At 49.9% G+C, this 26,313-nt stretch overlaps 1 protein-coding gene across 1 annotated transcript; it reads left to right on the forward strand.

Moving 5' to 3' along the window:
- The first annotated feature begins 210 nt into the window (after positions 1–210).
- On the forward strand, positions 211–20,150 carry Hhipl2 (HHIP like 2). The gene is made up of 9 exons (NM_001429605.1): positions 211–580; positions 4,492–5,144; positions 6,973–7,116; positions 8,628–8,959; positions 10,312–10,438; positions 10,885–11,027; positions 16,208–16,289; positions 18,097–18,179; positions 19,379–20,150. Exons 1-9 carry the CDS (start codon positions 263–265, stop codon positions 19,633–19,635), a joined length of 2,139 nt encoding a protein of 712 aa, NP_001416534.1. The 5' UTR covers positions 211–262; the 3' UTR covers positions 19,636–20,150.
- The last annotated feature ends 6,163 nt before the right edge of the window (positions 20,151–26,313 follow it).

A 26,313-nucleotide genomic window follows, 5' to 3' on the forward strand; every position in this document is an offset into this window, starting at 1 on the left:
AACCACCGGGCACTAGTATTGAGACTTGCGCCAGTTTCGCTTTTAGGCAGGACTGACAGGTAAGGACACCTCTCCCTGGTGTCACTAGGTATGCTTAGCCACCAGCACACAGAAGGGACTTCACTGACAGAACCACCTCAGTGAACTTGGGGCAGGATGTGAGGGAGAGAAAGAAGGAAGAGAAATTGGGAGCGGGGGAGGGAGTCGGGCAGACTGGGCAGGCCAACCCAGGAAGGAGCAGCAGAAAATCCCCAAGGTCCAAATGCTGGGAAAACATAGGAGCCCACACACTGTTTCTGGTCGTCCGGCCCAATGGCTCTCTCCTGGCATTTTCTGCCTGGGCCTCACATTCTTGTTGGGCTGGGTGGGCCTGCTGCAGGGACACCCCCAGTGCCTGGATTATGGTCCACCTTTCCGTCCTCCTCTGCATCTGGAGTTTTGCTCTGACTACGACTCCTTTGGCTGCTGCGATCGGCGCAAAGACCGCCGCATCGCTGCCAGGTACTGGGACATCATGAACTACTTTGACCTGAAGGGCCACGAACTGTGTGGAGGTTACATCAAAGACATCCTTTGCCAGGTGGGTCTGAGGAGAGGGGCCAGTTTCAAAACGTGATTTGTGGCTTTAGGGTGTTTGAAAGGCTGGATCCTGGAGCAGAGTGCTTCTACCAGGCGCCTCCCTGGAGAACTGGAGGTAAGAGTGTACCCTGGTTCTCCATACTCTTCCCTCTGGGGTTTTTCTCCAGACAGTGAAGATTGAAAGAGGTATTCATGGGGTTCTCAATGCAGCTGCTCCGTCCTGCCTACAAAGACCAGAGAGCTGGGCCCAGCATTCCTGTGGCGTTTAGGCATCATGCAAGGCGGGGACTAGCAACACCTGCCCGAGTGGGTGTTTTGCCAAGAGGGCTTCGGTTGTGACAGTGGTGGTGGCAGGGGTTGGGGTCCTGTCTGCAGAACTCCTGAGGTGGATACAGAGCCTCAAGTTGCTGGAGGAAATGACCTTGAGTTTCTCCTCTCCCAGCTCACCAGCCGCCAAAATACACTGCAGGAGGAATCACCTTAGCTGAGCTGGGCTTGAAAATGGGAAGGTATAGGCTGTGCCTGGGCACATGCGTGCACACACATGCACACGTACATGCACATGCACACACAGACACAAACACACACAGACACACACATGCACACATACACAAACACACACACAGACACACACATGCACACACATGCACACATACGCACACCAATCTGTGCAAAGTCGGTGCAACGAGAGAAGCTTCTGCAAGAAAGCAGTGCTCTAACAATGTGACAGAAATTCTTCTGGGGCATTTTAGTGCTCTTGTGTGGCTGTCCCAGGGTATCTTTTCCCCACCATGGCCACTGTTTCCGAGTATACTCTTCTCCTCAGCTCTATGGGTGGGCACAGACAGCCCGGGCAGGAATCAGTGCAGTATGACATAGAGGACAGACACCTGGGTGGCATTGCCCCAGGCCTGTGTTCTCATGGCAGGGCACCATCCCTCAGGTGTTTCCTGGAAATTTAACTCTTGAAATGAGCAAGGGGTGCCTGTGCGTGCGTGCATGCATGCATGCATGCATGCGTGCATGTGCGGGTGTGCACGTGAGTGTGTAATTGGCTGGAGGTCAGTGTTAGGTGTCTTCTATCCCTCTTTCCCTTGTTTGGGACAGGGCTTATAAAACTTGGATCCCCTTGATTCTGGTAGGATGGCTGTCCTGTGAGCTCCAGAGTTTCCCTGTCTCTGGCCTGGAGCTGTGGCACTGGCTGGGATCCAAGTGCCAGGCTGGGATCCAAATGCAGGTCCCCACGCCTGCAAACAAGCACATTAGTGTCTGAGCCATCTCCTCGGCCTCAAAATGGGAGCTTTTCTGAGTAGCATGGAAGCTTTATTTCTGCGATGTCTTCTACTGAAAAATCTTGCTCCTTTCCCCATCTCTTCTCGGATCCAGAAAGTCACATTTAGCTGTTGCCTTGTTTTTACAGACTTGAAGAATAATAAACCCAACTATTTGTTAAAACAAATGAGGCCATATCCCAGCACCGTGCGTAGTCTATTCCTGACAGAGCTGCTGCAGACTGTCGCGACCCCCACCCATCTAGAATCATATGTGGGCTCCAGGGTAAAAATCCAGCACCGTGTCTGGCCCAATTCCGTAGTGCTTTTCTGAACTCTGGGAAGTGGGAACTCCTTGAAAACTCGAGTGTGCACTTTGCCCACAGCTGCTTGTGTGGCCTGCCCACGGGAGAGGTACAGTGGTCACACGGTAGAGCCGCTTCTGGTTCCGAGTCTCTTCCCCATGGAGAAACACTGGTCTGGTGCTGGAGCTGAGTCAAAACAACTTTGCAAGCTCTAAACAGCTGCCTGAGGCTGTGCCAGGATGACGGCTCTATTTCCACAGCCAGCTTTCGCTCACAGGCATTTCCTTGTTTCACCTCCACACCCCTTTATTCCGCTCTCCAGTGGATGGACCAGGTGACCTGACACTCAAGTGAGTGGGTCCTCTTGCTTTGTACCAGCTCCTCTGACATGTAGCCTTCGTTGAACCAGGCAGTCCGAAGGGAGGCGCTGTGCATTTCTGGCCTTCTTTGTTTATTTACCTTGCTCTATAGTGTCCAGCCAGGGGAAAGAACAGTGGAACTCTAATATACACGGGGTGCTGCTGGTCCCTCTATGAGTGGCTCCAGTCACACAGGCTACTTGGCCATGAGAGCTGTCAGTGATCTGGGGTACTTGGCTGACAGACTCATCTCTACCCTACTGCTCCAGATTCTCTCCTCTAAATCTGATGTCGGTTACTTTTCTGTCAATGTGATAAAACACTGAGATGACAAAGGCAACTTGTTTTTTATTTTTTAAGCATTTTATGTGGATTATGGTTTCAGAGGGTGAGAGTCCATGGTGCTGGAGTGAAGGAGCAGCTGAGAGCTTGATCTACAATCATGAGGCAAAGAGAGAGCATGGGACGTGTATGAGACTTTTGAAACCCCACAGCCCAAACCCAGTGACATCCCTCCTCCAACAAGACACATTACTTCCTGAACAGTCCTACCAATTAGGGACCAAATTCTCAAAATTATGAATGAGCCACTAGGGGCCATTCTCATTCAAACCAACTGCCCTTTTAAATTTTGACGTCCCAATCACCTCTGTCTGTCATCACTGCTGGGGGTTGAGGATCACCCTATAGAATTCTGCTGTCTCCTGAAATTGCTACAGTCTAGGAGGTCAAATAACAGACACTCCTTTGGACATTTAGTCCTTATACACTTCCATATAGGACTGTCTCATTACTGAAAAGCTAGAATTGAAAGAGAAACACATAGCTTCCAGCACAGTGCCTTGCTTATATCAAACACAAACTTCTAATATATGAAGAAATTACTATAAGCATCTTAACCTCTGGGAGAGACACATCAAACAACCATTCCGATTATATGCACTTGAATTGTTAATTGTTTTAATCATGAAGGAAGATAGAGTACGAACTACTAACACTAGGTATCTAGGTTTAATAGACAAGGAACTTGTATCATGTTGTTTCACCTTGAGAAAAGGAAGGATTGGAGAATGGGATACCATTGTTCTTAAGAAATATTCTCCCAGGGATGGAGAGATGCTTCAGTGGTTAAGAGCATTTGCTGCTCTCCTAGAGGACCAGGGTTCTGTTCCTAGCACCCGCATGGTGGCTCACAACCATCTATAGCTCTGATGCCCTCCTTTGGCCTCTGCAGATGCCTGCGCACACATGGTGCACATAAACTCATATAGGCACTCACACATACACATACATAAAGAGAAATCTTTAATAAAAATCCATCCACCATTGAACATAATCATAGGCGTCAAGAACGAAGCTCTTGACAGCTGCTATGTTTGCACAAGATCTAACAGCCTGTCACGGAAGGGGGAGGGGCCCATAGGACCCCACCCCTCAGAATTTATATCTAGGTCATGGTTGATCATGGAGGGTGAGACATTTTCTTCAGTGGTGTAACCACAAATAAGGTGCCTCCCCCCACCGTAAACAAACCCTCACTCATTCTGTAAACAGATCAGATAAAAACTCATTGGGTTTCACACATGCACAGACACACGCACGCACACATGCACGCAGGCACGCACCCGCATGCACGTATATACACACGCACGAGGACAATAGATAGGGTGCTTGTTGTAAAGAAGATCGGTGAGAATGGGAAGGGGACAGGAGAGATGTTGTGGTGAGTTATGATAAAATGGGACATAAAACGTCATGATGAAACCCACTATTACATACAACTTAACCCAGGCTAGCACACATTTTATGCGAGGGTTTCCTCTCCAGGTGCATTAACTGTATCAGAAATTTGGGTTCCAGAGGAATGATGAACAGCCATTTGTACGCAAGCTTTCGGGATGCTGACACCCTACTACACCGCTTCTCCCTTTTCTCTGCTTGCTCCTATTGAGATCAAGCCTCCCATTCTTTTTCCAGGAGTGCTCTCCCTATGCAGCCCACCTCTACGATGCCGAGAACCCCCAGACACCACTCCGGAACCTTCCGGGCCTCTGCTCTGACTACTGCTCTGCCTTCCACCACAACTGCCACTCTGCCATCTCCTTGCTAACCAACGACCGCGGCCTCCAGGAGTCCCATGGAAAAGATGGCGCTCGCTTCTGCCACCTCCTCAACCTTCCTGATGAGGACTACTGCTTCCCCAATGTCCTGAGGAACGATCAACTCAACCGCAACCTGGGAGTGGTGGCTGAGGACCACCAGGGCTGCCTGCAGCTCTGCCTGGCTGAGGTGGCCAATGGGTTGAGGAACCCCGTGTCCATGGTCCATGCTGGGGACGGCACCCACCGCTTCTTTGTTGCTGAGCAGGTAGGAGTGGTGTGGGTCTACCTCCCTGATGGGAGCCGCCTGGAACAGCCCTTTCTGGATCTCAAGAGCATGGTGCTGACCACACCGTGGATCGGGGATGAAAGAGGCTTCTTGGGCCTGGCTTTTCACCCCAAATTCCGCCACAACCGCAAGTTCTATATTTATTATTCATGCCTGGGCAAGAGGAAGGTGGAGAAAATCCGGATCAGTCAGATGAAGGTTTCCCTGTCTGACCCTAACAAAGCGGACCCCAAATCAGAGAGGTGAGACAATCTCATGAGAACCGAAACTACGCTCCCAAATGATGCCCCTCCATTTTTGGGGTGGTAGCAAAGAACTGGGCCTGGTCTTCGAGTGCTAGATTAAAATCTTAAGAAAACAAGCTGGACAGATGCTGCTTAGGGCTGTGGTTGCTCGTGCAGAGGACCTGTGTTCAATCCCCGGCACCACAACCCTCTGTAATTCCCGTTCTAAGGATATGTCTTCCCCCTTCTGGCAGCTGCTGGTACTGCGTACAGCTTGGTGCACAGGAAAAAAATAACACACATAAAAATGTTACGGAAAATCACTGCTGATGAATGAGGAAAACGTGGGTAACTTTAGAGTGAAGCTTCTTTATAGCCCTCACCTTACCTAACCTAGTTAGAGCCATGCTTGCTTTTGTTTACAAAGGAGAAGGCAGGGCTGGCAGCCAAAAGGGATTTTAGATTGATTATAGAGAACGTATTAAATACAGCAGCGGTCTCTAATTAATTGTGTGGCCACTAGATACCTGACCCTCTACCTTCAGTGTGAGATTTCCAAGGCATGGCTAGTTGATGCTCTGGTTTCATTCTGTTGCTGTGGCAAGGTAGAGGAAAGGTGGATTTATCTGGCTTATACTTCTCGGCCACAGTCAGTCACTGAGAGAAGGCAGGACAGGACCCCAAATCGAACTTGAAGGTGGGCCTGCTTACAATGGCATTACCTCCAGCTGGGGAACTCATCTCACAGGCATAAATACAGCAGGAGCAACAGAGGAGGCTGGTTGGTAGCCAGAGTCCACTTGGCAAGCTTCCTTGCGCGGCCCAGGACCAGCGGTCTTAGGATGGGATGCCCACAGTGGCTTGTGTCTTCCATCAGTTAACCATCTTGATGGTCCCCTCAGACACGCCCATGTGACAATCTGAGGACACAATCCCCCACTTGAGACTTCCCACCTGGGTGACTCTAGAAGGTGTCAAGTCGCTTGCCAGGACAGATGAGGTACTCGTTCTAGCTGGCTGCAAGACCATGCTTTGTCTTGCCCTCACTCTGCCTTCTCCCCTTTGTTCTTCCTGCCTCAGCTCTTTCCCTCTCTGTCTTTAGGGTTTCTATTGCTGTGAACTGACGCCATGACCATGCCAACTCCTATAAAGGGCGACATTTAACTGGGGCTGACTTACAGTTTCAGAGGTTCAGTCCATTATCGTCATGACAGAAAACACAGCCGTGTGCAGCAGACACAGTGCTGAGGAGGCGCTGAGAGTTCTACATCTGGATCCTCAGGGGACAGGAAGGAAAACTGAGACACACTGACCAGACTTGAGCTTCTGAGACCTCCAGTCACACACTTCCTCTGACAAAGCCACACCTCCTGCACAAAGCCACACCTCCTGATAGTGCCACTCCCCTATGGGGCTAAGGAGGCCATTTTATTCAGCCCTCCACACCACCATAGAGAAGCTGAAGGACTGGAAGGAGCAGAATGACCTGCTACATTTGTAGGAAGGAATGGAGGGTTCTGGTGGGGCAGAGAGAAAAGGCAAACCCTAGAGAGGGGTGGCTGTTACCGTGGCCCTATCTCAGTGTAGAAAGATCCACAGTGGCTCAGAGGTAGGTTGCTTATGTGGTACATGCAGAGGAGGCACTGGGTTTGATCCCCAGTACAAAGAAGAATTGCACCAGGAAACATGGGGCCCCTCAGTGCCCCAAAGCCCCCTACTTTGTGGTCCTTGGAGACTGAAGCCAGGCCAGGCTTTCCTTGCAGAACTTGGTGACTTGGACCAACCAACTTCTGGGTTCTTCTCAGTCAGGCTAAAGCCTAATGTACAGTTTCCTTTTCTCTTCCAGGGTCATCTTGGAGATAGATGAACCAGCCTCAAACCACAATGGTGGACAGCTTCTCTTTGGCCTGGACGGCTATCTTTACATATTCACTGGGGATGGAGGGCAGGCTGGGGATCCCTTTGGCAAGTTTGGAAATGCTCAGAACAAGTAAGCTGTATGGGGGCTGTACCCCCATTCCTTTCAGGTGCACCCCTGGTACACTGTTCCTTTACATAGAGTCAAACTTGGAAGATCTAATCCCTTCCACTGCAGCCAGTGAGAGGAGACTTTGGATTACCTCCCTATCAGTGATTCATACAGAGCACTGTGCTAACTAATATAACGCTTAGTGTCCCCGGACATGGTGGTGCAGGCCTTTCACCCCAGGACTTGGGAGGCAGGGGCAGGTGAATCTCTGAGTTTGAGGTGAGCCTGGTCTACATAGTAAGTTCCAGGACGGCCAGAGCTACAGAGTGAGACCCTGCCTCAAGAAATAGATAAATAAATAAATAAATAAATAAATAAATACATACATACATACATACATACATACATACATACCTAATATAGCCATTATAGTGCTGTGTAGAAAATAATTTTAAAATTAAATGTATGTAGCAGGACACTCTAGGACAACCACCATCTAAACTGGCTTACATCTCAGAACACCTCAGGCTCCGTGCTCGGCCCAGAGACACAGGAGAAGTCAGATAATAAGAGCTGAGATATGTCGAGGGCCCATGGTGTTGACAGTGACTGCTTCTTGAGAATGTATGACATGCTTAAGGGGTAAGGGGATTTTAATCCGTTTTAATTGTTATATCATTAGTACTAGGCCTACTGAAAACATGTATGGAAGGAAGATTCCTATGTAGGGGTTATGGTTTCCCTTTTCCTGCCATGAAAAAGACAGAACCTGGCACTTGGACACTGGCATCAGAGCCCACCGGTGCCATCTGTGCTGCCTGTCAGGGTCGCTGTGTCCTGCCCTTTACACTCAGGGAGCGCTTGCTCCCACTAGACCTAGGAGTGACATACTAATGTCAATCCCACTGAGCTAGTATCTGCTGAATGCTGTCATCCAGGGGTTTCGGTACGAACCACGTACATGACTGCCCATTAAATGCAGCATCACACTGGCAGAGCGATACGATATCACGGCCCAGCACTCAAACTCCTCGGAAGAGCCTCTCTGAAAAAACACACTGCTCTCTGGGGAAAAAAAAATTATTTATTTTCAGGTTTACAATATTAGGCCAAATTGGAGAACACCCACCCGTTAAAACAGAAAGCCGAAGTTTCAAATTACTAAGGGTCACGTGGTACGGGATCAAGTCACGTTCTCCGGTAGAGCTCCTGGAGCCAGAGTTGAAGGAGTCTTAAACCCTTCTTATATATTTAAAAGAAAAAGGCGGGTCACTCTCGCCTGCCTGTGGGGTTCCTAGAAGTCTCCCGAGAGGGTTTCTCTCCCCCGTGGGGTTCCTAGAAGTCTCTCAGTGGGTCTCTCTCCCCAGTGGGGTTCCTAGCGCTCTCCTGAGATGCATCAGCGCTCTCCTGAGATTGGTCAGCTCTCAGCGCCCCCCCCCCCCCCCCCCCCCCCCGTTCTCTCCTCTGACCTTTTGCCTTCCTTACTTGTGTCCTTGCTCACTCGGCCTCCTTCTTGGCTCCTTGTCTTTCAGAAGTTCTCTGCTGGGGAAAGTGTTAAGGATTGATGTGAATGGGGCAGGCATGTCTGCCCAGCGGTACCGAGTGCCCCTGGACAATCCCTTTGTATCTGAGCCTGGGGCCCACCCTGCCGTCTATGCCTACGGGGTCAGAAACATGTGGCGCTGTGCTGTGGACCGAGGAGACCCCGTCACACGCCAGGGCCGAGGTCGGATATTCTGTGGGGATGTGGGCCAGAACAAGTTCGAAGAAGTTGATCTGATCGTTAAAGGCGGGAACTACGGCTGGAGGGCAAAGGAAGGGTTTGAATGTTATGACAAAAACCTTTGTCATAATGCTTCCTTGGGTAAGTAGGACACTGGCTGGTTGGTCTCTGAATGAGTTGACTAGGTTGGCAGGAGTCGTAGGGGGAGACAACCTGAATATTCTGAGGGTTGTTTCCATGGTGGATTGTTGGATTATGAGAGAGTACCTCTCTGCTGCCCCAGTCAGTCACACCAGAGGCACTTTGATGGTACTTGTTCGAAAGTCAATCCCTGCTAATCAGTAGTACTTGCCTAGAATCCCGGTTCTGGAGGTAGAGACTGGAGGATTGTGAATTCAGAGCCAGCCTGGGCTCCACAGGGAGTTCAAGGCCTGCAGCACACCCTGCAAGGGTCATGGAGCAGCTCCCTAAGGGTAGCAGATCAGTAATTTTCCTACCTTTCTATCTCTCAGATCAATAGTTTTCCTACCTTTCTATCTCTCTGCATCTGCCCTTCAAAGACAGGAACTTTGAATGCTATTGTGAAGCTTGCCTTTGTTTCTTCTCCTGGAGATGGGGTCTGAATAAACCTAGATTGACTTTGACCTTGAACCCCTGATCTTCCAGTCTCAGCCAACTTCGTGCTGGTAACCCCTTTCTGTTTGCACAAAACCCTTCTCTCTAGAAATTTCCTTTGCTCAGATCACTGGATCTGATTTGGGGCCGGTGAGATGTGCCGAACCAGCTCCTGAAGGCTGTCTTCACTGCAAATGCTCTCACACACACTGGATGCAATACTTAGAAAAAGTGCATTCGATTCATATGGTGTATACCAGCCATAATGCATTTACATTTTGGGTGAGCTGGGCTGCAGGAACTAACTAGTACTTTAAATAAGTTACTTGAGTGGCTTTTAGACATGCTATTTTAAGAGCAAACTTGGTGGCTACATGGTCTTTAAAAATAGTCTCCCGGTTAGAACGTTCTGCTAAAACAGTATCCTCCATACACAGGAGGAAGGAAGGGGGTACCTCAAAATCAACAATCAGGCGGTGTTGGAGAGCAACCCCGCTGCAGAGTTAGGGACCAATGGTCACCACCCTTTTGTCTTCCTCCTCCTGACCCTCCTTTTGAGACAGGCTCTCACGTAACCCAGGCTGGCTTCATGCCTGCTGATCCTTCTGTCTCCACTGGTGTCTCAAGACTTCTGGTCTATCTGCCCCAGGAGCCTAAGCGGGGAACCAGGTGTTGGGGAGGGGAACTGGGGTCGAGATATCAGTCTAACGGGAAGCTTGCGTCCACAGTTGGTCTGCTGAGAAAAGGATTTCATTGCCAGTCTTACTAAAGACCAGAAGCTAAACGAGACAGTTGCGTTGAGAAGTCCACTTCTGATTCCTTAGAACTATCCACTCACGCCGTGATATTTACTCCTTTTTTTCCCTTGGTCCTGACAGACGACATTCTGCCCATCTATGCCTATGGCCATGGGGTGGGAAAGTCAGTCACTGGAGGTTATGTCTACCGTGGGTGTGAATCCCCCAATCTCAATGGCCTCTACATCTTCGGGGACTTCATGAGTGGGTAAGAAAGTATTTACTTATTTGTTCATTTTTTGTTTTTAAGATTTATTTATTTTATGTATGTGAGTACACTGTCACTGTCTTCAGACACACCAGAAGAGGGCATCGGATTCCATCATAGATGACTGTGAGTCACCGTGTGGCTGCTGGGAATTGAACTCAGGACCTCTGGAAGAGCAGTCAGTGCTCTTAACCGCTGAGCCGTCTCTCCAGCCCCTGCTTTTTTGTTCTTTTTGTTTTTGAGGGAGGGTTTTGATATTTCTAGAAGACCTGCACTCACTCTTCAGAACAGAACGGTTTCAAACTCATGGTGATTCTCCTGCCTCTCAGAGGTGTGCTTCAGCATGCTTAGCGCTAGTACTCGAGGATCCTTGATTCTAGGAGGGGACATAAACCATGGAGTGGAAATACGGACGCCTACAACATAAAGTTTTACTTTTCATCTAGTCGACTTATGGCTTTGCAGGAAGATAGGAAAACCCAGAAATGGTCAAAGCGAGACATCTGTCTGGGAAACTCGTCCTGCGCCTTCCCGGGGCTGATCAGCGCGTACAGCAAGTTCATCATCTCCTTCGCAGAAGATGAAGCCGGTAACTCCTGCTGTTTGATTGCTCTCTGTAAACGCGTATCAGCTGCAATGTATCTCTTGTCATTTAAACAGTCGCTGTCGCTTCTCTCATGGCGGTCCTTGAGTCAGTTTCCAGAGTGAGTGACCAGAGTGCCCAGGAGATGCGGTCACTATTTTCACTGATTCCCCCAACCACACCCCAACACACCCACGCCCACACCCCTGTCATGGTGAAAACTACAGCTCCTTGTGAGGGACACTTCAAGGTCTGTGAGCTCATCTCTGACTTCAGAGAGGTCCACGCCCTCCCCCTCAGCTGCTTTTAGTCTGAGATAATTAGGAGAGTGTGGCCAAGGCCCCGGTCGGGTCAGACTAAGTGTGCACCCCATTCTTATCCTCTTGGGCTGTCTAGGAGGAGATGTGTGGTCACTGATTGTGTTAAGGTCCACCTGACTCTGCCAAGAGTTTGTAAGGAAAGACCTGGATGTAAAAGGTGTGTATGTGTGTGCGTGTGTGTGTGTGTGTTAGGTAGCAAGGCATATGGTTATTTTACAGAAGACACCATGTGCATGCTAAGGGCATCACATTGAAGCCAAGGTTTGTACTCATGTCTAATGAACACGTATGCTCCTAATAATATATACCAGAGGATTCTTTTCTTAAAGGTTTATTTATTTAATGTATGTGAGTACACCGTCACTATCTTCAGACATATCAGAAGAGGGCATCGGGTCCCATTACAGATGGTTGTGAACCACCATGTGGTTGCTGGGAATTGAACTCAGGACCTCTGGAAGAGCAGTCAGTGCCCTTAACCACTGAGCCACCTCTCCAGCCCCCAGAGATTTCATCCTTGGTTTCAGCATTCCATTAGTTAATGTTTCATTTTGAAAGGTTGAAATTTCAAATCATTTTGAAAGGTTAAAGGTTCAAGTTTTAAGGAAATTCCATTCTGTTTCCCTAAGTATGCGCAGGATCTTTTCATCTAGTCATGCTTATGTGGTAAAAAGGCAGTAAGATGATGTCATAGGCTGGGGATGTAACTCAGTTGCTGGAGTGCCTGAGGCCCTGGGTCCAGACCTGTGGTACCAGTATTTATTTAGGAGTGGAGGCAGGAGAATTCAGAAATTCATGGTTGTCCTTGGCTTAGGGGGAGTCTGTGAGACCTTATCTCAATACACAATAGGCATGTGTGTGCACACACACACACACGCACACACACACACACACACACACACACACACAGAGAGAGAGAGAGAGAGAGAGAGAGAGAGAGAGAGAGAGAGAGAGAGGTAGATAAGTATAGATACAGAGAGATTGAACAGGAGCAAAGTCCATTATCTGTGAGTATCTTCCAGATACCTGTGATTCTCTGTAGATAGAAGGTCAGGGGTGGGAGAGTCCTGGAGTTTAGCTCTTTTCACTCAGAGCCTCAGGGTGGCTGCACAGGACCCTATCTTGAGGAAGTTGAAAGAAATCTAGTCAGCTCCCTTTCCTCTCCTCTCAGGAGCATTCTACAGCAGCAGGGGTTGATGTGTATTTTCTCTCCTTCCGTGATGGAGATACAGACCAGATATAAAGTAGGTAAAGGCAGGTCTATTAGGAGGCAGCTCTCGGGTGGGTTCACCAGTCTCACAGGTGGAGGCCAGTGACGTCACGCATCCAGGCTAAAGCAAGGGGGGTTTATAGAGCTGAGGTGAGGAGTGACGATGACGATGTGCCAGCTAGGAGCTAGGATGGTGTCCATACACGGCCAAACCCTGAGCCCCTGGGCGAGCATTCTTGGGTGGGTTGCCGGAAACGGGGAGGGGAGGTTTTCTTAGTGCGGGCGCAGTTGGGAAGGAGGGTAGACGGGGTTTCCCAGCCTGTACAGTGAGTCCTGAGCAGGAGTGCCAGCCTCACAGGGCCTTTTAGAAAATTCAAGAATTTTAAATAGAAAAAGCCTATGTGAGTTGCAAATTGGGAATCCAAACATTTAAAGAAGTAGAGAAACCACAGGCTGCTAAGAAGCTGCCCAGGGAAGAGAGGATGGATCAGGGCAAGCCATTCATCTGCCCGCGGGGGGAGGGGGCGCTCTCTGCTGGAACCCCCAAAAGGTGCTTCTCTGCAGCACAGAACCTCCGCTTTGGAGGTTTGCTGAGCTGTAGTCATCAGTCAGGAGGGGAAAACAGGCTGCTTTTGAAAACAGTCACTTCTGGCAAACACAGCGAGTGTCCTCTGGGAAGTGGGGCTGTACTGGGGCTTTGCCCTGGGTCAGCCCTGAGGCCAGAGAAGCTGCTCCAAGATGAGCTACTTTCTCCTGTAAAAGCAGGCTCCCTATGGGTCCTTTTCATACTCTTTCCACTGAGGCTCTTCCAGAGAACGCAAGCATCAGTTGCTAGCTTTGGGTAAGGTGCTTTTCAGTGGAACTAGACTGTTTTAGCACTTGCCACATTTTAGACTAAGGAGCACTTAAACTTGATGTGGGCTGTGACTGAGGTGAGGCTAAGGGAATGGCTGGCCTGGAGCTATCCCTGGGCCGGTGTGCAAGCTGACCTAAGTAAGGGCTGGTCTAAGGAGGACACCTGTGGCCAGTCCAGCTGCATTCAGCTGTCTTTCTGCCTGAAACAGATATTAAAGGGGATGGTGAGATGGATCAGCTGGTAAGGTGCCACTAGGCCTGACAACCTGAATTCCATCCAGGGACCCAAGGAGAGAACTGCTTCCTGCAGCCTGTCCTCCAGTCCCCACGCATGTGCCATGGCACACACACCTCTCACATACCCAAAGTTAACATGTGAGATGTAAAACAGATACTCAAAATGTTAGCTGTGTGCTGCGGGTAAAGTTTACCTTTTGTGTTTTCCTCCTAAATATAGAACTGGAAATGTGTGGCGTGTTCGAAACACAACACATTACACAGGCAGCAGTCAGGTAAAGCAAGCACGCACACAGTTAGATAGCCCCTGCTTCCCACTTTGGAGCTCGTGTGTGCTTTAGAAGGTTCCTGTCAGAGTGGCCTGGGTTCAGGGGACTGATAGAAGGCAGCTCATTTATCTGATGGTGTCTGGTGTTTCCAGTCAGATAGTACAGTTGCATCCAGAGAAGGATGTGTCCTTTCTCAGAACAGTTATAAACACATCTTATACAGGATGTGAAGCCATAGCGTCTGCAATGCCTGCTTCCCTGGGTAGCAGACTCTGCAGAATCTAAGATGCCCACACTGCAGAGAAACACGCAGTCACTCTTCTCCACAGATCTGAGGGCCAAGTTGTCACCTAAGGCTGTAGAACTGTCACACCTGCAGCTTCACTGCTGTCTTCCATGGAGCTGACAAGAAGTCACATAAGCCTTGTGAGTGAGCTGAATACCGTGTAACCTGCTAGCATTTTGTCGGGTTGACAGAGCTGCTGAGGCACTTACACCTCAGAGGATGAGGACGAGTAGAGGGCTGAAGGGATGGCTCACTTGTCAGGCCCTGCCCTGCAAGCATGAAGACCCAAGTTCAGTTCCCCAACACTCAGGTAAAAACTGGGTGTGCTAGTGCTCTGTAATCTCTGTGCTGGAAAGGAAGAGGAGGGTGGACGCTGGAGCTCAGCGGCCAGCCAGCCCAGCCAGACCCTGTTTCAAACATAAGATGACTGACTGTCTTAGGGTGTCTACTCCTGCACAAACATCATGACCAAGAAGCTTACACTTCCACATTGCTGTTCATCACCAAAGGAAGTCAGGATTGGAACTCAGGCAGGTCAGGAGGCAGGAGCTGATGCAGAGGCCATGGAGGGATGTTTCTTACTGGCTTGCCTCCCCTGGCTTGCTCAGCTTGCTTTCTTATAGAACCCAGGACCACCAGCCCAGGCATGGCTCCACCCATAATGGGCTGGGCCCTTTCCCCTTGATCACTAGTTGAGAAAATGCCTTACAGCTGGGCTTCATGGAGGCATTTCCTCAACGGAGGCTCCTTTCTCCGTGATAACTTCAGCTTGTGTCAAGTTGACACACAGAACCAGCCAGTACAATGGTGAACAGTCTAGGGGACGCTCAACGTCAACCTGTGGCCTCTATATGCTGATGTATACATGTGCATATAACACACATGAACAAGTATGTATCCTCCCTCCCTCCCTCCCTCCCTCCCTCCCTCCCTCCCTCCCTCCCTCCCTCCCTCATGAGTCCCTCGCAACATTGTTATCCCATGTTTCCTGGCAGCATGGTGACTCTCTCTTATGGGTGAACGACTGTATGGGTGTTTATGTAGACTGGGAGGTCTCCTAGGATAGCACAGCTCAGAGATTGAACAAGAGCAAAACCCATTATCTGTGAGTGTCTCCCAGATAATGAGATTCTCTGTAGATAGAAGGTCAGGGGTGGGAGAGTCCTGGAGTTTAGCTCTTTTCACTCAGAGCCTCAGGGTGACTTTGCGCAGGACCCTATCTTGAGGAGGTTGAAGAAATCCAGTCAGCTCCCTTTCCTCTCCTCTCAGGAACATTCTATGGGAAATGGAATTATGAGGATTCATGCCTAGAATTACCCAGGTAACACTGGGGCTGAGGTGCATCCTCCACCACAGCCATGCACTGCACAGACAACCGCTAGGGGAAGTGAGGTAGATTCTTCCACCAGAGAGTAATGAAGCTGCTTTCTGAAACCCAAGCCCGAAGGGCTGGGAGGAAACATGGCTTTTTCTAAATGTGATTCTGGAGGGTGTGGTTGGGGGTGTTTTGGATGGGGGTGTGTGGAGGAGTGCAAGAAGAAGGGCCGAAAGGGCGGGGATGGTCAGAAGGAAATCAACAAGCTAGTCACTCAGGAAGAAAGTGACAGAGCTATGCTGAGAGGAAACATTGATGAAGGGACAGAGCAAAGGGACTGCCAGAGGGCTGCAGCCTCACCTGTGTGGAATGGCTGGAGAAGCAGGTGGAGCTTTGCCGAGGTGACATTTTCTAGAAGAGAGGAGATAGAGAATACTCCTTTGCATCCAGCAGCACGCGTATGGAGCGGCCTCCACTGGGCCTCATTCTGAGAGGTTGGAACCTCTTTGGAGGTTCAAAGGTGAACTTTCCCCTCAAGAAGCCTGCAGCCCAGTGCAGGGTTGGCTGTCAGGCATCCAGAGCTCACCCGTGATGACCACAACACTTTAGGGCTGGTGGTTTCATTTCATTGTGTGTCCATTGTGTCTCAGCCCTTCTGATGTACTGTTCCTCTTCCTGACTCCTGTCTCCTTAGGGGAGCTGTATTTCCTGGCCACCTCCTACCCAAGCGCCTATGCACCACATGGATCTATTTACAAGTTTGTCGACCCCTCAAGGTGAGATTTGGTGTCATCGTTTTCTTAGGAATTAGTGCATAGACAGATGGAGTCTCCCCTCTGAGGCTATGTCCTGACTTTGAGGCGCTGCTCAGTGGATATGTGACGAATAGATCTAGCCATTGCTCAGGGTCCAGCATAGCTTCACCTAAGAGTGGGGCTCTCCATCTGTGTGGCCTCAGAAGTTCCTGCGTGGGGGGGGGAGGTCTAGTTGGTCCCTAAGACTGTGCCTTAGATGCCTTGCTGAGAAGTAGCGTGTGGGCTGCCACAGTGTGAACCTTGTCCGGGCAGCCTCCACTGTGGTCTGGTGCTGTGCACAGCGCTCGTCCTCTGACCTGGAGCTGTATGGGTGGGGTGACTGTGCCTGGGGAAGGACTTCTGCTCTTCCTACTAATAGTTTCCAGGCTGAAGCTGGTTCCCTTTCCTTTGCTACCTTATAATTACGTTTGGTTAGGGATAATCTAACCCCCTTCTTTCCTAAGAACATCCTGAGAAACCAAACAAAACCGAACAGACATGGTTGGCTGTGCACTTCATCGTTGGCCTTCTTGAGAGGGGGCTCTCATATTGTAGTGTAAGTTGGCCTGGAACTCAAGGTAGTCCCCCTGCCTCGGCCTCCTGAGTGCTGGGCTTGTAGCTACAGGTCACAAAGCCTGGCTTTATGCACACACATGATGACAGAACACCAAGAGGAGAGAAGACAGAAGCCTCAAGCCATGGTTAAGGAGACTAAAGTCAGGCAAACTAAGCCACTGACCCTCATGGGGTGAGAGTGAGTGACATCAGAGAGAAGGCTGGAGCAAAGCAATGAATTTGGAGCAAACTGGCTGGGAGGCTCTGGTTCAGTGCCCAAAGCCCCATTTGTTTCAGGAGTTGCACACCGGAACATGCACCTTAACAGCAAGGGGATACTAGCTGGTGAGGTGGGCCATGCTTAGCTTCTGTTCCATTGTCCTTTTGAAGGGATTTTTCTTAGAGCGATTCACCACTACCATTGCAACAATTATTACCATCACTACCACCACCATCACCACCACCACCACCATCACCATCACCACCACCATCACCACCACCATCACCACCACCACCACCATCACCATCACCACCACCATCACCACCACCACCATCATCATCATCACCATCACCATCATCACCATCACCACTATCACATCATCATCACCATCATCACCATTGTCACCAGCACCACTACTACCACCACCATCACCATCATCACCACCACTATCACCATCATCACCATCATCACCATCACCACCACCACCATCATCACCATCACCACCACCACTATCACCATCATCACCACCACCTCCACCATCACCACTGGCAGCACCATCATCCCCATTGTCTGCCGAGCACTTACTGTCTGCTGGACCTTGATAATTTAAAAAAAAAAAAACTCCATTCTTCACCAATCCCCTATGGTGTGTCAGGGACACTGCTCTCAGTTAACCTTCACTATTTCCCTGTGAGACATTGGAAACCATTTTTTCCCATTTCACAGATGTACAAATTGAGGCTTTGTAAGATGTCCTGGGCTACTCTTATGTGGACCCAGTGGTGCCTGTCACCAGACCTGTGCTGACCTCTTTCTCCGCTGCCTCCTGATGGCACTGGGTGCCCTTTCTTCTCTCCATCTGAGCTCAGAGCACATTCCTACCACAGCTCTCCAGCCCCATGGACGAGAAAGGGTCAAGCTCAGTTCTTGTAAATGCACGCCCAGAGGCCACCTTGATTTTCTGATTGTGTCTTCACTATCTAGTGACCTCACCCTCTCTGCTGATGTTTACAGGCGAGCCCCGCCAGGCAAGTGCAAATTGAAGCCAGTGCCGGTGAGAGCCAAGAGTAAGAAGATCCGGTTCCGGCCACGCGCAGGTGAGTCCCTTCCTGAGTTTTGGCTTAGTCACATCCTAAGCAAACACGTGGCAATCCCCTGGGTGGAGGGTCAGACTCTCTTGGTTTCCTTCTTGTCATATTTATTATATGCGTGTTCGTTGTTTTGCCTGCATTTCCGTATGTGCACTGCACATGTGCAGGAGCCTATAGAACCCAGCACGAGGCTTCAGATGTCCTGTAACTGAAGTTCCCGGTAGTTGTGAGCCACTGTGTAGGTACGAGGAACTGATCCTGGATTTTCAGCAAGAGCAGACAGTGCTCTTAATGGCTGAGCTGCCTTGAGCTCCAAGGGTCATAATTTCTCTCTAAAGGGTTATGAGGATTATTAACTTGTAGTTCAGTGTATACATCTTCTCTGCAGACCAGAATTAGTGAGATGCCTGCTGCTTCTATCATGATCTGTTGTTCCCTAGTCATGCATGCTTCCATGAGTGCATCCATTCATGCATCCACTCATGCATGCATCCACCTGTGCACCCAGGCATCCATGCATCCATCCATGCATCATCCATGCATGCATGCATGCATCCATCCATCCATGCATGCATCCATCCATCCATGCATCTGTCTGTCCATCCATCCATCCATGCATGCAGTTGTTTATGTGTTTGTTCATTTGGTGACAAGCACTCATATTTACTTGTGGGAGGTTCTGTGCTATGCCTGGGGATACATCTCTGACCTATGCAAATTTGAAGTCAAATGGGAGGGGGACATAGAGAGATAAGTCAGTTGTGAGGTTCTGGTTGAGAGGCTATATAGGGTACTGTGAGGGATTGTGATGTGCGAAATTCTTCTTCACGATAAAACATGGAGTCATGGAAGACTTTTAAGAGGAAGGATGCAATCTTAGGCAGACACCCCAGAACCACTTATCTCTGGAGTGACCCCAATCCACAAAGAAAGGCATCACTCAGGTCAGATAGGGGTATCAAAACAATGTCAATGCGAACAATTGATATCACAGCTCCCTTATAGCAAGCTGGGTGTGGCGGCCCTTACAGTACCAGCTCTTCAGGAGGCTGAGGCAAGAGGATTGCTTGAGCCAGAGTTGGAGGCCAGCACAGAGAACTAAGTCAGACCCTGTCTTTTAGAAAAGCTGTGAGGTTCCTTAGAGCTCCTTTTATAGCTTCTTCCTGGGTTATCGCTTTCTCACCAAAAAACTGCTTCCCTTCCAGCCACAGTCTTGGACTCGATGAAGGAGGAATCGCAGAAAGCAGCTGGAAAACCATCCACTTCGACCTTAGCTTCTAGCTCAGACCGGGCTGCACCTCAGAGGGGCTCCCCCAAGAAGCCAGCTTCTCCCCCAAGCAGCAAGAAAACATTTCAAAGGCCTAGTACCAAGAAAAAAAGCAGAATGTGGTCCCCAGGCCCCCAGGGCAAGAGGAAGCAGAGTCAGGCCACACGGAAGTCCCCAGGCAGAAGTCACCCATGACTTCTTGGTCAGCTTGGCCGATGAGACCTGAGAAAGGAGAATGCTTCGCTGATCGTATACTGCTGCTGCTGCTGCTGCTAAGTCTGGGTCTGCTGGAAGGCTGCCTGGAGGTGGGTCGGGCAGAGCTCGATTCCAGCGTGTGTGGTCTTTCTCACCCTGGGAAATCTTGCTGTCTACCGAAGAAGCATGAGTCTGGTCTGTGGCTGAATTTTTGAGGAGAGACCACAGCCCGCAGGACCCTGCACCTGGCTTATGGCATGTGCTAGTGTGCACACCTGCCTGGAATCCCCCCTGACATCCTTTCTACCTGGGGTCATAAATGACCCCGGGCTTCCTCTCACCCATCCTTTGATCTCAGTGTTTGGCCACGGGAAATCTAGCATGTTTCAGCCAGCTTGCTTTAGCAGCTCATTCCTCTCTCCTGCTGCCTGTGTCTGGCAGAGGACAAGCAGGCTCTGCTGTGATCCTCTGGCTATTTAGGTTCAGCTAATGCTAATAAACACAAGTGCATCCCATTGGGGTTCTCTCTGTGCCTCCTCTGTGCGCTTCCTCTTGAAATCTCATCTTGCCCAGTCTCGCTGTGCCGCTCTGTGGAAGATAAGGAAGGTGGGGGCTTCTTGGCTGGACTTAGTGGCCAGGAAGTGTCACAGAAGAGCCAGGCTGTGCTCCATCTCAAAACAGTACACCTACCCCCCGGGGGCCTCGGCGAAGGCCCAAGACTTTTGAACCAAAGGAGGATGAAGAGCTATAGGGTGTGTGTGGAGGGTGGTGGTGATGGTGGAGAGATGGTTCAGAAATCAAGAGCACTTACTGGGCTTCCAGAGGACGTGGGCTCAGTCCCCAGCACCCACGAAGCAGCTTACAGCTGCCTCTCCCTCCAGATCCAGGGGATCAGGTACACTGTGGCATGTATGTGTACATGCAGGTGAGATGTAACTAAGAGAGGAAGTAAGATTCGGGCAGATCTCCAGGTCAGGAACAACACCCAGACACCATGGATGCTTAGAGAACAAATCAGAGCGTGCCAGGGCAGCTAAGGGCTTTTAGAGGTTATGTGGGCGCTGCTCTAACGGGGCTGGATGTACTCTGGAAGGTTGTTTTTCCTGGTAGAAACAAGCCGTACCTTTCTTTTCCGTGGGCGCAGTCGCTCGAGACACTCCTGAGCCTCTTGCTTTTCTGTCTTCATGGGAGACTTGGGGCATTACCCATGTCTTCTCCAGCTCCATTTTCCGGGCTCGTTAACCCACCCCGCCCCCGATCCCAGGTTCATCCTCATCCCTTTCCTTGTAAAGGGTTCTTGCAAGTACTCTGCAGGATAGAAAGAAACTTCAGGGTGTAGCTCCTCGAGATCTCACACGTCTTACTTTTCACTTCAACTTCAAGATGGAAGGGGTTTAAACCCCGTGTCATTTCCCTCTAAGATGGCTGGAAATCTTGGGTCCCTTCCGAAGGATCAGCTCTGACCCCCGAAGGGACTCTTTGAGCTCATGTCCTGCGGTCTCTGTTCAAAGCAGGCAGCAAACACACAGTCTCCGGTCGGCAGTGTTTAAACTAAGCGTTAAAAAGGCAGGTTATCAAGATACAGACCACACCGGCCCGATGTAAGGCATTTTGAACTCCTTTTCAAAACTAGTTTTTAATTATGTGCATGCGTGTCTATCTGTCCGTGTCAAATACAGTGCTCATGGAAGGCCAGAAGAGGGTGTTAGAGCTGCTGGAGTCAGGGTCATAGGTGCTGAGAAGGGAACAGGAAGAATCCTGGGTCATTCGCAAGAGCGGTAACCGGGGAGTTATTTTTCCAGCTCTATTCTGAAGTCGTTGGAATGGGAGGATGGTGGGTGGGCCCAGAGAACTAAACTGGAACTGAAAGGATTCTCTGAAATTCTGGGAAGCTGGAGGAGGGGCAGAGAGTTTCCTTGGCCCAGGGTTCTTGATGAACTTAAGTCACCTATAGTCAGGCAGTGAGCTTTCAAGGAAGGGCATGGCTCTTAGAAAGCCTATAGGGCACAGTGAGGCCAGCGTGTGCTCAGTTTTCTCAGAATTTATGGAGTTGAAAGGTCCAGAAAGGAAAGAAAACAAAAGCAAAAACAAGGGACCAGGTGTTTGTAGAGCAACTGGTGGGGCGGGGCGGGAGCAGTAGGGACTTCAGAATGATTAGGTGAAGTGATGCTGGTGCGGCTGGTGTCAGCTCCATGCCCCACCCACGGCAGCCTTGCGGAGTGCTGAGACCTCTCAGGTGAAGCCAGAGCGCTCAGCTGTGATGCAGAAAACCGCTTTAGGAGAGGACGCTAGAAGCAGAGCTGGGGTTTATTATGAAGAGGCTTTTAAACACAGATTACAGCACGGGTGCTAACAGGAGCTGGACACTTAGAGCAAGGCTGGTAAACACACAGCGTGGGCCCGGGTGTCTCAGCTACAGCCTTGCACGCGGTTGCGGTGGCTCCTGAAAATGCATTAGAGCTTCACTGGGAACTTTCTTTTTCCTCTTCCTCTTCCGGTAAATGGGTGCATAGAGTTCTTGGATAGCATTACATTCTGATAAGCTAAAACCACGCTCACAAGAGAGGGGAAATTAATTGTAATTATGCATTTACTTCTCCCAGCATGTTCAAACACTGTACGCAGTTGAGTTTACATTCTTTCTCTTCTTCAGTTCGAAGTTTTCTAAGTGGAGGTATGGTTGTTCTCATCTTCATTCGGTACAGTCATACTTCAAGTGGCCTTCCGTCTGTGTATCCTTTATCAAGCCCTGGCCCTGAGATCTGGGTGAAAAATCCCGAGTCCGGAGAATTCATGAGTTCAGAAAGGATTCTCGGCCCTCTACCCCAAATGTCCCTGCTCAGAGGGTGTTGTTCTAGCATCCAGGAAAGCAGGCAGAAACTTTCTTGGGAGTCCCTCCCCCGCCCTTGCCCTCGGCGGGACAGGACTTTGGAGCCAGGCTGGGCTGGCGAACTGGGGCTGCCACGTGTCAGCCACAGCGCAGGGCGGTGTCTTGGTTCAGCGGGCCACAGTCCCAAGGCCAAGTGTGGGAGGCTCAGCGACTTCTCCTCCCCAGCCGGCGTTAGGGCGGCGCCACAGTGCCTCTCACCGGCCGACCTGCGTAACTGCAGGCCTGGAGCCTCCAGGCTGCCAGTTTTGTTTCCAGGAGCACGCTCCCTCAGAAAGGGTGGAGCTTCAGACACTCATTTCTAGCGAACTAAGTAACACCTCGGCTCAGTAGCAGGCCGGCCTTCCCCAACCCGCCCTCTTCTTGCTTTTGTTACATCCCAGGATCCCCCCCGCTCCCCGTGCCACTTCTAAAACACAGTTAGGGTGCCTAGCATCCGTGTGTGTTTCTTTAGAAGCATCCTAAGGAAACATCTCAGGAATCCGTTTCCCACTGCATCTCTCCTGTCCGTTTAAGTGGTATTTTTATTCCAGGAGAGTACCGTATTATATTCACTCATCTACTGCCTCCTCCAGATTTCTCTAGGGCCCCAACCCCTCTCCTTCCCAGCTCCGCATCTTTTATTTTTATTTTTTTGTATCGATCGCCCTTTGAACCCAGTGAGTGCTGCTCGCATGCACATGAATATGGGCGATCCACTAGGGCATGAGGAGCGGTTCAGTGGCCGCATTCCTCAGCAGCTACCCAATAGCTTCTCCCATGTGGCTGGTGGGGACTTGGGGACCCCTCCCCTCCCCGTGCTGTAATTTTGACTGGCTTGCTTTTGTGCAGGTAACCACAGCTAATGTGATTTGATACATGCAACAGTTATGTCATGCCCCGAAGTCGGTGTTTCACAGCTCCCGCGCAGTGGCCAGCTGAGCACTGGATTGTGGGAGGTTGGTGTAGGTGATCCAGCCACAGCTGAGTGCTCGGTTGTTTTTAGTTGACCCACTGACCTGTTATGAGTCTTTACAGGAACCACGGCGCACTGCCAAAGGAAGCTTCTCTGACTGAAGGTGAAAGCATCAGGAGTCTACGGACATAAATATACATATTAAGAAGGTGGTTTGATAGCATGGCCATTTAGCAAAAAACCAAACCAAACCAAACCAAACCAAACCAAACCAAAACAAAACAAACCAAACCAAAACAAAACAAAACAAACCAGCAAAGCAAAGCAACATCAGTAGGTACCCCATACCCCACAGACAGGCCTGTGTTCTCCTCAGTCATGGGCTTTTGACCAGGTTTACAGTATGAAGGATGAAATATCTCTCATGGAGCAGGCCTCACATCCAACCAGAGAACCGTTGGTTACGGCCTTAGCTGTCATGCCTCTGTGTTCCAGTGGACACTTCTGTCAGGCCAGTGTGGCAAGGATCACAGCCGTGTGAGATTGTTGGTGACTTTTCCCCTCCAGAGGCTGGCACAGCACCTCTGGCCTAGGTAAGCTAGCCAGCAGAGTGTCCTGGTCAGCTTGGGTTGTTTCTCTATGTTCTGGATTGTAAGGGAGTGCTGTCTTCAGCAACAGGGTCTCACTGTCTAGTTCTGGAAGGCGACCAAGAGGAATGGCAGAAGCCTGTGTTGTGTTGGGTGCCTCTGGGAGCCTCCTTAACCAATAACTCTCAGGGAGGGATTGCCTGCCTGGTTCGGAGTTCGTCATTTGTAACTTACGTCTTCTGGGGGAGCATTATTTACTCATGCAGAGTCTTTCTGTACATGTATAATCACACATTATTAATATCCCAAACAGCGCCACCTACTGGGGCCAGGTGTTTAAACACATGAGATTATGGGGGGCATTTTACATCCAACCACCAGACTTGGGAACCCGAGTTCCAGACTCAGGGTTTCAATCAGGGACGACTTTGTACCTTCCACCCCAGGGAGCCGATGGAAACAGCCGAAGAAACTCTCAGAGCTCAAACAGAAACGCCTCCACATGAAAACTTCAGGTTTCTTCAGGTTTTCTTTAGAGAGTGGTTAAGCCTTTGCATATGTTTAAATTCAGATAAATTGTTCGGACAGCGCTGGAAGACAAGCAGGATGGTGGAGAATCGGGTGGCTCTAGAACTTTTTGTCCTGGAGTGGGAGATAGTGTTATTTCTCATCTTGGGGTCAGGAAATCCTGGTTTTCTATGGCTGTTCTGCTACTGCTGGCTGGGTGACCTCAGTCAAGTGACATGACATTTCTGAACTTCAGTTTCTTCATGTATAACCGAAATATTTCCCTAAGGAGCTGGTATAGACTATTCATGGGTTAAATAGTAAGAGGTCACAAAGTTCTTGGGACAAGACTTGTGCCTTTTATAAGACAACTTTGTGTTAAATGGTAGTTTATAGTAGTGGCTCCTCCTCCTGCTCCTCCCCACCCTTCCTCCTCCTCCTCCTCCTCCTCCTCCTCCTCCCACTCCTCCTCCCCCACTCCTCCTCTCATTGCTCCTCAACCCCCACATCCCTTTCTTTTGGCCATTCCCCAGTGTATTAGTTACTCCCCGCCCCCCCATGACAGAATACCTCATAGAAGCAATTTAAGAGAGGGGAGGTTTATTTTGGTGCATGACTTAGGAGCTATAGCTCTTCATGGTGGGAAAGGCAGTACACCTGTGGTGGTCGGAGCTTGTGGTGTGGCTTGTTCCTCATTCAGGGAAGTAGAAGGAGAATTAGGAACAGAGAGTAAGTTCCAAGCAGGACCTGCCTACAAACCGAAGGGTTTGCCCCTACAGACTCCCATGTCCTGAGCTCCATGGCCAACCTCCCAAACAGCGCCACCTACTGGGACAAAGTGTTTAAACACATGAGACTATGGGGGACATTTTACATCCAAACCACCAGCCTTGGGAACCTGAGTTCCAGACCCAGGGTTTCCAATCAGGGATGATTTTGCATCTCCCACCCCAGGGAGCCAACGGGAACACCTGCAGATATTTCAATAGTTGTTTCAGGATGGAGCTGGGGATTGGGGTTGCTACTGGCATCTCCTTGGCAAAAGAGGGGGAGTGTTAAGTGTTTGTGGCGAACAGACAGCTTCACAGTGACACAGACCACTTTGACCCTGTGGTACCAAGGTCAGTAAATCTCAGTCTCTAAATATCTGTAAGGCATCTGTTCGATGGTGAGTACCAGCTCGGGGTTCATGCACTGGGCAGGGAATGAGTAAGTACCATGGAGGCTTCCTGGTAAGTAGCCTATCTATGCTTAGTGACTATGTGGAAACACTTTCTACCTCTTGGATGGGAAGGGCCACGGGTACCGGGAGGGTAATCTTGCACTCCAAGTTTAGAGACCTTGAGCAGGAAGGTTAAAGACAAGAAAGTTGCACGGGTCCCTTGGGAGGGCCATCTTTCTCCATGTCTGTGCTTGGGTTGCCTGGGGACGACATCAGCTTCTCTGTCACGAGGTCATCATTTATAAGCAAAGGCGGCTAAAGAGAAAGGGGTGAGGCAGGGCTCGCAAGTAAAGAGCTCGCCCAGCTTCCTTCTTGGTGACATGGTCCCAGTTTATTTACATTAAAGATTAAAAAGTGCACAGTACAAGACTTCCAGGCAAAGTCTGCCTGCTGAGTAGTAAGTAGAGAACTTTTCCCTACAAGAGGACCTTGCTGTCCTCTTGGCTGCTGTGAAGTGAGTAGTCAGTAGGTGGCGCTAGTTCACCACATAAGAGGATGCCAGCCCTGGCTACAAATTATACCAGTCTTGGAGTCTCTCACTCCTGAAGAGGAAAATAGAGTAACAGGAGCGATTTAGTTC

This window comes from Rattus norvegicus, chromosome 13 (genome assembly GCF_021556685.1).
Source record: "Rattus norvegicus strain SHRSP/BbbUtx chromosome 13, alternate assembly SHRSP_T2T, whole genome shotgun sequence".
NCBI lineage: Eukaryota > Metazoa > Chordata > Mammalia > Rodentia > Muridae > Rattus > Rattus norvegicus.